A 13,961-nucleotide genomic window follows, 5' to 3' on the forward strand; every position below is an offset into this window, starting at 1 on the left:
TGAAGGAGCCGGGTGAACTTTGCTGGTGAGAGCATTCCACAGACGCGGAGCCATCGCAGAGAAGGCCTGTTCTCATGTTGCCACCCTCTGGACCTGTTGAGGAGGAGGCACATGAAGGAGGGCCTCAGAAGATGATCTCAGGGACCGGGTAGGTTTGTATAGGAGGAGGCGGTCCTTGAGGTATTGCGGTCCTGAGCCGTTTACAGTATACAGTGCAGTATATAAAGGTAAAATGGGGTTGAAGAAACTGCTATTCTTTGGGGTACCATTGATGGCAGGGAGGGGTGCAGATCTGTGACCATGTGGTCTGGCGCTCGCAGTGTCACTGGCCAAAGGGACTGATGGAGTAGGTGTGCTCTGGTGCCATTGTGTGTGCTGGAGGTGAGTTCATTGGCTGCCTTTGTGTGCAGTCATCCTGCAAACATTGTCCTCAATCAAGAGTTGCTGTGACCATTTCTGTCATTTCCTGCTGTTTGGGGATTTTATTCTTGTGTGTTTTCCCTCTCTTGGACTGAGCACAAATAGGATTTGGCAGCTGTTCCACCTGTGTGGTGGCGGCTGCGTATGTCCGGAGCCAGTGTAAGGTAAATAGAGGATTATTCAGCCTCAACCCAACCATTTACAAAAGACAAGGATGAAAATAAAATTAAAAGATTCACAGCAATGGTCCCTCAGTTGCAATAATAAAAGGATATTTATGGAGCGATGGTATCTTGCAGAGAGCTGAACGTTTTACTGATAACTCAGCAGAAATGCATCTGGGACCATATCAATAAATGGAATCAGGTATAAATAATAGAAGACAAGTTATAAGCCTCAATTTAAACATAATACAGAGAGAGGCGAGACATGAGGGTTTCAGACCAGAACAGTTTCCCCCTGAAGTGACATTACAACAGCAGATTACAACAGACTATAATAATCCAACATAAGAGAAATGGTTTAAGTAAAGCACTAGAAATAATAAAAACTATTGAATCATGAAAGTCCGTGTGGTTAATATAGCATTTCAAATGTCAATCTGATCATGAATCGCTCTCTTTCCATGATGTAGTAGGATCAAAATGCTGCATTCAAATAAAATGGGCACCAGCAGTATATTAAAAAAGGAGCTAACTTTTCAGACTTGTTTGAACATAAGTAACAATAATTATTTCAGCAGCAGCTTTGTCTGGGGGAAGCTGCAGCTATCCTAGTAATGAACAGAGTTCAGAAATTATGTACCATACAAAGAAGCTAAAATATTAATTTAAGATAATCAGTTTCTCTAATCCTTGCAAAGATGCTCGAGTGGGTTTCACTGATCACAGAAGTAGCTCACCTGTGGTCCACCAATATTGCCAGTGATCCAGGGATTATGTAAACTGTAGATCAACAAGGTGTGGAGGACCACTGGTTAGCCACCATCATCTATGGTTACTTATAAATGAAGTTATTGGTTGGTTCAGTTATATGTGGCCAGAGCCTAAGGGAAGTTGAAGAATCGTGGAAAGAAACACGGGCCCCTTTCAATAAATACTAGGATAATTAATATGTCTGAACACACCCAGATCTACAAATTCTGCTGTAGAGGGCAAGAGTCTGCACTATCACCTTCTTCTCCCGAAAGATAATTTAAAATGAACAAACAAACAAACAAACAAACAAACAAACAGGCTTGAATTAAATTAGTGGGTGGCAAAGGGGGCTTTGAAAATGAATGAGAAGTCCATTTTCTTTACACTTCCCCATTAGATTAAAATTTCCATTAAAGGCAAAATTTTAAAAATCACTTTATAGCTTAGTAGCCAGGATACTGTATTGCAGGATGGTGGTGAAGATAACCCAAGACCATTAAGTGCAGGAAATTAAGGTATATTCAACAACAACAATAACAACAACAACAACAACAACAACAAAGGCATATTCAACAACAACAACACACAAACACACACTTCTGTCTTCTTGGATGTATACAGTTGACAACATTCCTTATCCGTCCACCCATGTGGGTTACTACCTATAAAACAAAGACAAGGGACAGGGTATAGGGAAGCACCTGCAAGGGGGTTGTTCTCCCAGTTTGCTCTTCTCATTGCCCACCTGCCCACCTTGCCCAGTGCAGTGGCTCCTAGGAAGGAAGAGATGGCAGCTGGCAAGTGAAGGAATCTGTGTTGGAGAGGCTTATCTGAGCCCTTCTTCCATAGTGGGCTGAGAACCTTGATGTCATTTGCAGAAAGCTGAATTTGGGGGGATGGGAAAGAGGAGGAGGAGCCTGATCCTGCTGCTGCTGTGAACACTAACCTGGGCATTTCCAGCAAGCAAGAGTGGGGGGGGGGGAGAGAACAGTGGTGGAGAAGGAGATGAAGGAATGATGGAGAGGGGTTGCTTGCACATTGGAAAAATGGCACCTGGGCATTGGTAAGTCTGGGCAAGGCGGAAGAGGGCAAGAGAGGATTAGGCCAGTGGTCAGAACTGAGCTTTACAGCTGCTGTCACAACTGCTCCTGCACTGTCTGGGCCCTGCTTGCCTCGCTGCCGCAAGCCCAAACCAGCATTGGAGCCAGCGACAGACTGAAATAAGAGTCTGCTTCCAGACCTTTTGGCTGCTTTTAGAAATAGGAAGGGTGTGTGTTGAAGCAGGTAATTTTACCACCCTCCTCAACTTGCCTCCTGGGACATATGCCCCCTTACACACATGCACACTGACCCAGCACTATGTCAAAATATTTATCATAGAATTACACAAAAGTAGCAGCCTGCTATCGTCAAATACAAAAGGTCCCAAGATATTACACACACACAAACACATATATTACACAGTCTATTAAAAAAGATCAAAATCTCCATAAGATTGTATCAGACAAATTGGTCTGCTGAGTTAGCAGTAACATCACCATAACACAATGGCGAACCAATAATGTACTGTTTTATTGTAGCTGGGTTTGTAATATCAGCATTTCCCAGGAGCAGTATTGAAACTTGCATCTCCTGCTTCCCACAGAAGTTGTGTTACCCCACTGAGCTGTAGCCTCTTCTATATATGATATTGTTAATGCTGCAAAATTAAAAGAATGAGTTTAGGGGGGGGAATGATATTGTTCTTTCTATTCTACTAAAAAAGCAATATAGACTGCAATTGCTATCAAGTAGTACATATAAGTGTATTTTATAGTGTTCCAGTTATCCTGTTGTTAATATTTACTGTTATGGAAACCACATTGGGATAAGTATGGGAAAATGGCATATAAAAACCTCAAGATCACTGTAATTTCTGGAGAGTTGCTTGCTCTCTGTGCATTTGAACACTTCTTAAGATAGTGTAGCCACTTTTTGCATCGTGGTTCCTCATATCAAGGAGGTTTCATCTGTGTTCAGATATAATTGGACACCATTCTGAACCTTTCAAAACTGCACAGATTTTTTTAGTTTCTTAGAATCCCCAAGCAATGTTGGATAGGAGCCTGCTAGTAAGTAACTAAAAATACTATGTCCATTATATCCATCTTATGTTGATTGTCATTTTGCTGCAAAACTAGCATCTCCATGATCTGGCTGCCTAAGCATAGTGTATTGAGGATACAACAGAGAGGTGTTGGTGCTGATATAAGTGGGCACTTGAATGCCTATCATGGGACTGTGAACTCATTTCCAAGTTCCTCATGCCTCTGTAACCACTGAAGGAAGCAATGGGTTAGAATAGGCTATAGTTATTTGATGATGAGAGTAAGAAATGTTTCAAAGAACATTATAGGTGTTGCCCTTGGGTATCTGTTGGGTAAGGTACCTGGCCATTTGCCCCATTTGACACCTCAAAGCTACGCAATTCCATTTCTTAAAATGTTAGATGAATTCCATCTATTTCCATTTGGCTTCTCTTTTATACAGCAAAAGTTTTCTTTGTGCTGTTTGCTTTATGTTTCCCAGTGAAGTATTAGATTCCCTTGCCTGCAATCAGGTTCTGTAAAAGTCAATAGTTTGCTGTTCATTCTGCTGACACTTTTCAGTGCTGATATAATGAAGCTAAAAGTTTTTAAAAACATCAGCAGTACACTTTTCTGAATTCTCAGGATGGGCATCACAAATGCAAACATTGTCATGAGGCCCTCCTCCAGACTTCCTCCCAGACCCAATAGATTGTAGTCATAAACTGGTAAAGGCTGAAACCGTCTGTGGAAGAACATAGGTGAAAGGTAAAGGATCCCCTGACTGTTAGGTCCAGTCGCAGATGACTCTGGGATTGAGGCGCTCATCTCGCTTTACTGGCATTTGTCCACAGACAGCTTCCGGGTCATGTGGCCAGCATGACAAAGCCGCTTCTGGCGAACCGGAGCAGCGCACGGAAACGCCGTTTACCTTCCTGCCGGAGCAGTACCTATTTATTTACTTGCATTTGACATGCTTTTGTACTGCTAGGTTGGCAGGAGCTGGGACTGAGCAACGGGAGCTCACCCCATTGCAGGGATTCGAACCGCCAACCTTCTGACAAGCCCTAGGCTCTGTGGTTTAGACCACAGCACCACTCGAGTCCCATAAATTAGTAAAGGCTGAAACAGTCCATGGAAGAACATAGTGGTAACTTAACAACTTCCTCTCTACTCCAGTGCCAACATTGATAAACAACAACATCCCAGTGGTCAACAACATCTGCACCTCATTTTCAAAGGTCTGTCCATCTCCCTCCCAGCAGAAAGATAACAAGGAGGGAGCCAATCTAACCTCTCTTGGGAGAGAATTCCACAATATGGAAGCAGCCAAGGACAAGTATCTCTCTTATGTCATCACCAACCATACCTCTGATGTTGAGGGGACTGAGAGAAGGTGCTCACCTGAAGATCTTAGCACCCAAGCAGGTTCATAAAGGGAGATACAATCTTTCAGGTAACCTTCGAATTGTGCCTGAAAATGGACCAGTAGCCAGTGAAGTTGTTTTAACAGGGCAGCAACATGCTTCCTGTAAGCAGTATGGCCACAACATTCTGGACCAGCTGAAGCTTCTAAACATTTTTTTAAAGGCAACCCCACAGAGCATGCTACAGTAATGCAATAGCACACATACCCCGCTTAGTGCTATGTTGGGATTCCACAGGATTGTATTCATCTAAGTCTTACTCAGAGTAGACCCCACTGAAATTAATGTGCCTAAGTTAGTTGTGCTGATTAACTTCAATGGGTCTACTCCAAGTAGGACTAGCACTACCCATTGTTATCACTGACACAACATAACTTGCTCCACTTACATTGTAAAGGATGCATTTATAGGTAATAGAGGCAGGTGCCAATTTTACCAGTGACACTGATATTAATATCTTGAGGATCAGATAGCCAGACTTCACTAAATCCATAATGGCATGAATATGTGGTAGTTAAAGGTACATAAAGTAAAATTGTTTCTTTTCAATTACCACTTCATCATTTCAACAACTGATTTTCTGTCCATAAAAATTGTATGACTTCACCATCAGAATCTGGCTGCTGAACAGCCTCTATGTACATTATCTTAAGTTAACACATATTTCTCTGACGAACGAAGAGACTGATGGGAGCAATAAAACCAATACCTCCCCCACGCTCTCTGAATCTGCCTTCCTCTTCTAATATTTTCTACATATTTTAATATTAGTGATAGAGTAGAATCCGAGTTTAAAGCAGCAATCCTCAAGCCACTGAGGAGTTTGGTGCAGACCCACTCAAGAGTAAACAGAAAAGGAAAGGAAGAATAATGAAGTGCTTCTCATCAATACAGTTTTCTTATTAAATTCTTATAAATGTAGGTGTAAATATTACTATTTTCCAATAGGTATATAATACTACTACTAGTAACTTGCATAGTGTGGCCAAATATCTAGAGAACTTTACATAAGTACTTGTCCTTCAGTATGACATGTTTGGGTGTACCCTTATTAAGATTAGGGTCCATCCTTACCTTATTTGTGTGTGTGTTTTAGGGTCCATTCTTTCCTTGTGTTTTTAAAGACGTTATCAGCATGCAGTGTAGCTATACTGGTTTCACTGGATTTTGAAGGGTCTTATAAGGAATGTAAACCACTAGCTTTAAAAAACCCAAAGGATTTGACATGTTTACAAAAAAGAGTTGTTCTGTTCTGCGGTGTCTGGATGAAAGTACAGCTCCTGCCGACATTAATGTCCTGTTCCAATATTATCTTTTGCACTTCTATCCCTGGGCAAAGTGGTGTCACAACTGGAATGATAACTTCAATACCCAGTGAAATTTTTGTTTTCCATTTTACCCTGGGCACCCAGAGGCATTCTGAGGCTAATAAAGATAGTGACAGCTGCTTCACGAAACACTAGTCAGGCCACTGGGTAAAATGTAAAATAAAAATATAAAGATATGATGTCATAATGTCCACATAGACATTTTCCTCGCCATGCCAGATACCGATGCCTGAAAGGCATCCTTGGTCATGGTTGTCACCTGAGCATTCAGGGTCAAAATCAGATCTAGAAGAACCTCTAGAGTATGACCCTGTGTTTTCAAAGGAGTGTTATCCATCCAGCACAGGCTGGGCTCCTATTTCTAGAATGGCCATTCTACTAATTTCTGCTTGTCTAGATCAAGTTCCAATTAGTTGGTTCTTATCCACATTGTTACTGATTTTATACTCTATTGCAGAACTTCCATGGAATGTGGTGGAAAGGAGACAGAACTGGGCATCATCTGCATACTGGGGGTACCAAACTCTGAAACCGCTATGATTTCTCTCAGCAGTTGCATACAGATAACAGCAGAACCTTGGGCACATTATAGGCCAATGGCCAGGAGGATGAGCAGGAGTCCTGTACTGCTACTTTCTTGAGTTGTTCCTCCAGAAACATAACAGATGGTGCCTCTAAGCCCCAAGGCAGACAAGCAATCCAGGAGGATACTATGATACTGGGTGGGCTGCAGGAAACAGAAACAATATTAATAATATTAATTTTATTATTTATACCCCGCCCACTCTGGGGAACCATTATGATTATATATCCAGACATTCCCATGTAGCATTTGCATTATTTGCACACCTGCAATTTAAAGTTTCAATGTTGGAGGCAGTTTTCATCCCATTCCCATTTCATCCCACAAGAACTGCTGTGACTGAATTAAGCTATAGCATTAGCAACAAAGTATTCTGAGATCAAGGGACATAGGTGGTGATGTGGTCTAAAGCACTGAGCCTCTTGGACTTGCAGTTCAGAAGGTCGGTGGTTCGAATCCCCGTGACAGGGTGAGCTCTCGTTGCTCTGTCTCAGCTCCTGCCAACCTAGCAGTTTGAAAGCATACCGGCACAAGTAGATAAATAGGTACTGCTGTGGTGGGAAGGAAAATGGTGTTTCCATGTACTCTGGTTTCCATCACGGTGTTCCGTTGCGCCAGAAGCAGTTTAGTCCTGCTGGCCACATGACCCGGAAAGCTGTCTGTGGCCAAACACCGTTTCCCTTGGCCTGAAAGTGAGATGAGAGCTACAACCCCATAGTCTCCTTTGACTGGACTTAACCGTCCAGGGATCCTTTACCTTTTACCTATTCTGAGATCTAAATGAGATGAACTAAAAGAGACGGTGGTGCATTTTTTTTTTATTAGACCAATGTATGAAAAAGTGTCATGAGTTTTGACTAAGCCTATTATTGACATTGATTGCAAGACCTGCAAGCTCCGAAGCTGCCCTGTTAATTATAGTATGATAGCGGGCTCCAAACTCCTTGTTAATTCGTGGTAGTGCCTTGGCATCAATATTACCACCAAACATTTGGCTAGGAGAAAGAGGCACGTGGAAGGAGGGCGGGAAAAGAGGGGCAGTATCTCCTTCCTTCTACTTCCCTCGGGGATCAGGCCCCTACGGAAGCGCCCTCGGAGGCGAGCCGCGCTGGAAACAAACAAACACCCCAGCTGCCTCCCCAGCGGGTCAGGAAGCAGCAGCCTGCAGTGTCCCCAGCGGCCAGCAGGTGAGAGCAGCCTGGCGGCACCTGCTGCCGCTTCTCTCTCCGCTGACGGCTCCAGGCCTTCCTTCCCCGCCTCCGGCGCCTGGCCCTCAGCGCGGGGTCTTTGCCTCGGCTTGGCCCGCTGCGCCGTGACGTCCCTCGAATAGCAGCTCGAGGCGGGCGATTCCTGTGAGGAGGTTGGTTCGAGACAGTGCTGCCGCCACCGCTGCAGAAGCAGCCGCTTCCCTTTCCCTTCGGCTCAGGAAGGGCTTCGAGCGGGTCAGCGGCAGGGCGCGCGCTCCCCCGAAGGAGAGCTTGCGGAGAGCGGCGGCGGCGGCACCCATTTCGCTTGGCGGGGGGCGGCCACGAGTCCAGGCGCGATGGCCCCCGCAACACCCCGTGCGCCTCTCGGGCTCCTTCTCCTCCTCCTCCTCCTCCCCGTCGCCGTGGTGCCTTCCAAGCTGAACATTCCCAAAGTGCTGCTGCCCTTCAGCCGAAGCACCAGGATCAACTTCACTCTGGAGGCAAGCGAGGGCTGCTACCGCTGGTGAGTGAGCGCGCGCGAGAGAGAGAGAGAGAGAGAGGCGCAGGACGGGGTCGAGCGCGCGGGGCCCCGCCGAGTTGAGGCACATGGCGCACGTGTGGCGTTGGGGCGCGAGAGAAGAGAGAACTGAGGCTGCAGCTCCCAGCAAAGAAGCCTTTGGCTGCGGCAGGCAGTTTGAGTTAGCGCGGTTTTATTCCTAGGGCGGTGAGCGTCTTAGCCGGTCCCGTTTTACTCAACTCATAAAACTTCGCAGCTGTTGAGTCTCCAGGACGCTTGCGCCGCGCTTCAGGCGCGAGGGGACTGCTTCTTTTAAAAAGTTTACAAGAAACATGAGGGTTGTGGAGAGTTTGGCGCAGTTTCATTGCAAAATTTCGGATCAGGCGGTTTGATGCACCTTCTCGCCCTCCTTGGTTCTGAGCCAGGGGGAAACTACATATAAAAAAAACGCTGGGAAAAAGTTTTTTAAAAAAACAAAAAAAAAGGTTTTTAAAAAAACCTGGAATGTTGCAGAGGTCCCTGTCCCCATCTAGTGTCACATTTGTAGATTGCACTTTAAAGGTAAAGGTAAAGCGACCCCTGACCATTAGGTCCAGTCGTGACCGACTCTGGGGTTGCGGCGCTCATCTCGCTTTATTGGCCGAGGGAGCCGGCATACAGCTTCCGGGTCATGTGGCCAGCATGACTAAGCTGCTTCTGGTGAACCAGAGCAGTGCACGGAAACACCGTTTACCTTCCCGCCGGAGCGGTACCTATTTATCTACTTGCACTTTGATGTGCTTTTGAACTGCTAGGTTGGCAGGAGAGATTGCACTTTACAACACATTTAAAATGTTTTTATAGCTGACTCCCCAGTGTGCTTTCCAAGTGTCGCCGGGTGTGTGAGAAAGAGTCAGAAGTTTATCTATGCTGTCTGGGCTAACTTTGTCACTGTGAAGCATAGACGACAGTGTGCCAAACCTAAGAAGCTTGAAGTGGTACAGTGATCGTGGCAGAAATCCAACCAGTACCAGAACGACAATACTGTGGATGCGTAAAAGCCCTGAAATTTGGAATACAGTAGCAACATGAAGTTACAAATTGTGTTTCTCAAAATGAGAGCAGACATTTTAATGTGCTTTGTTAAGACAGGGCAGAGGCATGGCTATTGCCAAGGTTCAAAGACTGGCAGCTGGGTGACCTCCCTTCCATGTATAACAGGTGGATGCTGAACAAGTTTTAAAGCATTTTAAAAGTGAACCTTTATCTAACAGAGATACAGTGTAACAAAGAAAGCTTCTCGCACTGACACATCATTTATTCAATGGTTGCCTGCCTCAGTGGTGGCAAAAGTAGAAGTGAGCAGTACTGTACTGTGTTTTTCATATGGTAGAAACTCTTTTAAATAGTTAGCTCTGCCTCACAACCTCTTTCCTGTACTATCTGAACAGATTTCAGTATAGATGAAAAGGGGAAATGGTTCTTTTTAAAGTCTGCAAGTAAAGCGTGCATTATGCACGTGGCGATAATCTACTATATTAAACAAGTATAAAGAAAAACATCTTCCAATATTATTGTAGCTCAAAACTACTTGCTCATGTAAAATGAAAGAGTGTTTGATTTCCAAATAACTGTGCTGTCCTATTCTAACCAAACAAACTATTAGGCTTGCTAATTATTGAACTTTCCTCAAAGCCATAACAAAGAGAAGTAGACCATCTCTAGAGTGGCACTCCAAATGTCCTCACCCAGCAGCTTCATATTGATGTTAAACAGATGGGACATCAGCAACTGAGTTGCACAGAAATTCCATGGTAGCATATTCTGAAGCTGGCTTTGTAGATAGGAGTGGACCCTGCATAACATCATGTCTCCAGCCCTCAGTGCACATAGCTGGTCAAGTAAATACAATATCTGATAGTATCAAAAGCCAGTGATGGAGATCGAAGAGCAGCAACAAGGTCACACTCCCCCAGTTCCTCTCTTGATACAGATCTTGCAGGGCAACCAAGGTTGGTTCAGTTCCAAAGCCAGACATGAATCCAGGCTGAAATGGGTCAAGATAATCTCCTTCCTGCAAGGTTATTTGCAGCTGCATGTCCACCAGCTTCTCAATACTTTTCAGTGCCTGTGTGGCCACCACGCAATACCTTTATGAAGGGGTATTTGCAATTGAACAGCAGCTGTCATGAACCTCCTAGTACTTGGGTGGACTTTTTCCAGAAGTGGCCTCACCACTTCCTGTATGAGGGTGACAGGCACCACTCACTCTCACAGAGACCTACGCAGTCAGCCCATGTGTAGCTACAAAAAGCTAAAGAAAACAGGTAGTAGTCCAGGCAAATCCAATCATCTAGTGCACACCCTCAGGTTGTAAAAGAAAGCTGTAATTGAACTTCTAACATGTGGTAAGATATAGTTCTGGACACTCCCTCAATAATGGAGGTCAATAATGTGTTTTGATCTTACAGTGGTACCTCAGGTAAAGAACTTAATTCGTTCCGGAGGTCCGTTCTTAACCTGAAACTGTTTTTAACCTGAAGCACCACTTTAGCTAATGGGGCCTCCCGCTGCCGCCACATGATTTCTGTTCTCATCCTGAAGCAAAGTTCTTAACCCAAGGTACTATTTCTGGGTTAGCGCAGTCTGTAACCTGAAGCGTATGTAACCTGAAGCATCTGTAACCCGAGGTACCACTGTACTTATATTAAGACCATAGCAAAGTGTGTAAAAAATAGATAATTTCCCTCCAAAAAGAGTCATCAACATCATGTTAAAAAAGTACAGGAAACTGAAGTTAAACTGGCCTGGCCTGGCATGTGTATTTAACTGGGATCTCAGTTTTGATTACTGAGGGAAAGTTGTCATTCTAAAGTTTTCCCTTTGGACATTATTTTATTATTTTGATTTCTACATATATTTATTTTTTTACATTTTATATCCCATCAACATAGTTCAGCAGAGCCTTCAGGATGCATTGCTCTAAGACATGGGAATAAATGGGGAAAATATCCAAATAACGGCATTGACTTTGGTCCAACACCTGTTCAGACAATCTAATACCACTAATAGGTTTAAACATTTAACTACCCATGACTGACTGATGTAATTAGGTTTGCTCAGCACAGCAATACTCATGAGATATTAACAATTATCTTTGTGTTAGAGCTTCCCTCTTTTAAACCTGCTGTACAGACAGCTTGTGACATGTGTTTGGGAGCAACTGTATGTAGCCCTGTCACCGATTTCTGGCGTCAATCACCCAAGAAGCACAAGTGACCACAGGCTTCCTTGCCATTCCTTCTGAGTGTGTAGCTGGGCCTCACACAATAAACATTCTTATATGACTTGACCAATTTCTTCTGAAAGACAACACAGTAGAATTTCTTATGAATTATCCTTAACAGAACCATATACACATAGATCAAGGTATTTATGTTCATAAGTCTATAACAGATAGATTTGACCAATTAGGAGGAATGAATATTAAATCTCATATATTAAGAGCAATTGTGATTTCTCATGATTCTTGATCCAGCCAGTGCTAAATAGCTGTAAGTCCCGTTGATTCAACTGGCATGTACTTAACTCTCGCGCCATTCACCACATGATAACATTTAGTGTATGCAATAAGTATAATTAGTCCCAGCAAATCTAACAAACTCCTAAAATGTGGGCAGATGTTAGTATTACTTCTGTCTGCCAAAATCTTCATAGCAGACAAATATTCCCTGTGTGTTTGTGAGGGGGGAGGTTAAATTTCTAATTTGTATAGCCATGAACAGGCAATTTAAATATGTGTGCAAATTCTACCCAGAAAGTCCTGAACTGAAAAGATTGTAATAAATTATGCAAATCAAGTATGTTTATATGTATCTACTTAATTTGCTTGCCTTTCATCTGTCTCAGAATTTGGAGTTGTCTAAATTTTTTATAGATCCAGGGAGAAGGGCATGGGGTTTAAGGAGTACAAACAGGGTAAGGCATGTGGGAAGCAGAGAGATGGATGAAACTGGAGTTAAGAAGTTTTACAGTCCATATATATATGGACTATACAGTTAAAGATACTGTTGAGTATGTGTTTCTAGAACTGAGTACAGTGGTACCTCAGGTTAAGTACTTAATTCGTTCCGGAGGTCCGTACTTAACCTGAAACTGTTCTTAACCTGAAGCACCACTTTAGCTAATGGGGCCTCCCGCTGCCGCCGTGCCGCCGTAGCCCAATTTCTGTTCTCATCCTGAAGCAAAATTCTTAACCTGAAGCACTATTTCTGGGTTAGCGGGGTCTTTAACCTGAAGCGTATGTAACCTGAGGTACCACTGTATATAAAGCACATTCCTACATATGTGCATTAGACCTTTTGATTTTTTTACTGTCTTTATAGCAGTTCCTCAGTATTCCAAACTGTCTGTGAAAATAGGTTGGCTGGATCAAGAATTGTGATCCCATGAATGGAAAAGCTTCTTCCATTTGTAGTAAGGACTCAATCCCAGCAGAGGCTTCGACAAAAGAAAGCAGGAGGGCAGGGAGAGAGAATTTGCATGGATTCCTCCTTCCCTCCGTAGTCTCCAGCAGCAATAGTCTGGAGGATCACTCAACTATCCAGACCAGATTTGGGGGGGGGGGCGGGTTGTTATAGGGGCAACGAGGGAAAAGGTGTCAGTGTCTTGTGAGCAGAGCTGTGCTGATCCAACCAACTTTTGATATTTATGGCCGTTTCTGATTTGTCGTTTGAGTTATTAATGTTCTTTGGAAATGAAGGAAATAACCCAGAGGGATTTCATTTCCGCCTTGATATTTCTCTCTCGCTCCTTCATTTGGTATTTTGCTTGTAACAGTTTGATAGGCCTGTGTTAAATGACTTTTTCCCTTTTTGCTGCACTTAAAAAAAAAACAAAACAGGAAGTAGAGTTTCATCTAAAGTATGCTTATATTCTCTGTGTGGGAAACAAAACGGAAGTAAAATTTTATATGTGGTTTTAAAAGTAAATAAATAAATAAATTGTTGATAGATGATATTTTACATTTTTACCTGGAGCTGTTAACAAGGAATTATTCATGGAGTATTTTTTTAAAAATCATTAATGTTTTCTAGAATCTCACAACAATTTTTTTTGCTAATTGCTTGTGGGAGGATTTGCAAATGCACGACGGATGTCATTGCACACACTATTCTTTTCCTCCCTATGCTGGTCCTGCAAAGGGGTATATGATCTTGAGGAGTAATGATTGCACAGACTAGGCTTAAGCGGGTTGAACTCCAGTCACATAAATCTTAGTTAATGTATTTTCAGTGTTGCGTGGACAAATACAAGGTGAACCTTAGGCTGAAGTAACTGTGGGGCGAGAATGCAGAGGGACTGAGTGTGATTCTGCCTTCTCACTGCATACACAATCTACACATGTTAAAGGTTGGAAGGTGCACTCAGTATCAGCCACTGAATAAAAATATTCACAATTATGCTGGATATTCACTAGAAAAGGGAAACTGACTGAATCAGGCACTACAGGTAGAGACCCTAACTCTAACTGTTAG

The 13,961-nt window shown here is 43.3% G+C and overlaps 1 protein-coding gene across 2 annotated transcripts in view; it reads left to right on the forward strand.

Annotated features, from left to right (window-relative positions):
* The first annotated feature begins 7,621 nt into the window (after positions 1-7,621).
* NUP210 (nucleoporin 210) overlaps positions 7,622-13,961 on the forward strand; it is a 93,561-nt gene continuing 87,221 nt past the window's right edge. For both annotated transcript variants that reach the window (XR_014545335.1, XM_083602896.1), the window contains exon 1: positions 7,622-8,451. Coding sequence is in view for 1 of the 2 variants with exons in the window: in XM_083602896.1 (XP_083459022.1) it covers positions 8,285-8,451 (167 nt within the window). In the remaining variant the exon portion in view is untranslated. The remainder of the gene's footprint in view (positions 8,452-13,961) is intronic.

The sequence above is a fragment of the Podarcis filfolensis genome, assembly GCF_964270895.1.
Source record: "Podarcis filfolensis genome assembly, chromosome: 2".
NCBI classification, from domain to species: Eukaryota; Metazoa; Chordata; class Lepidosauria; order Squamata; family Lacertidae; genus Podarcis; species Podarcis filfolensis.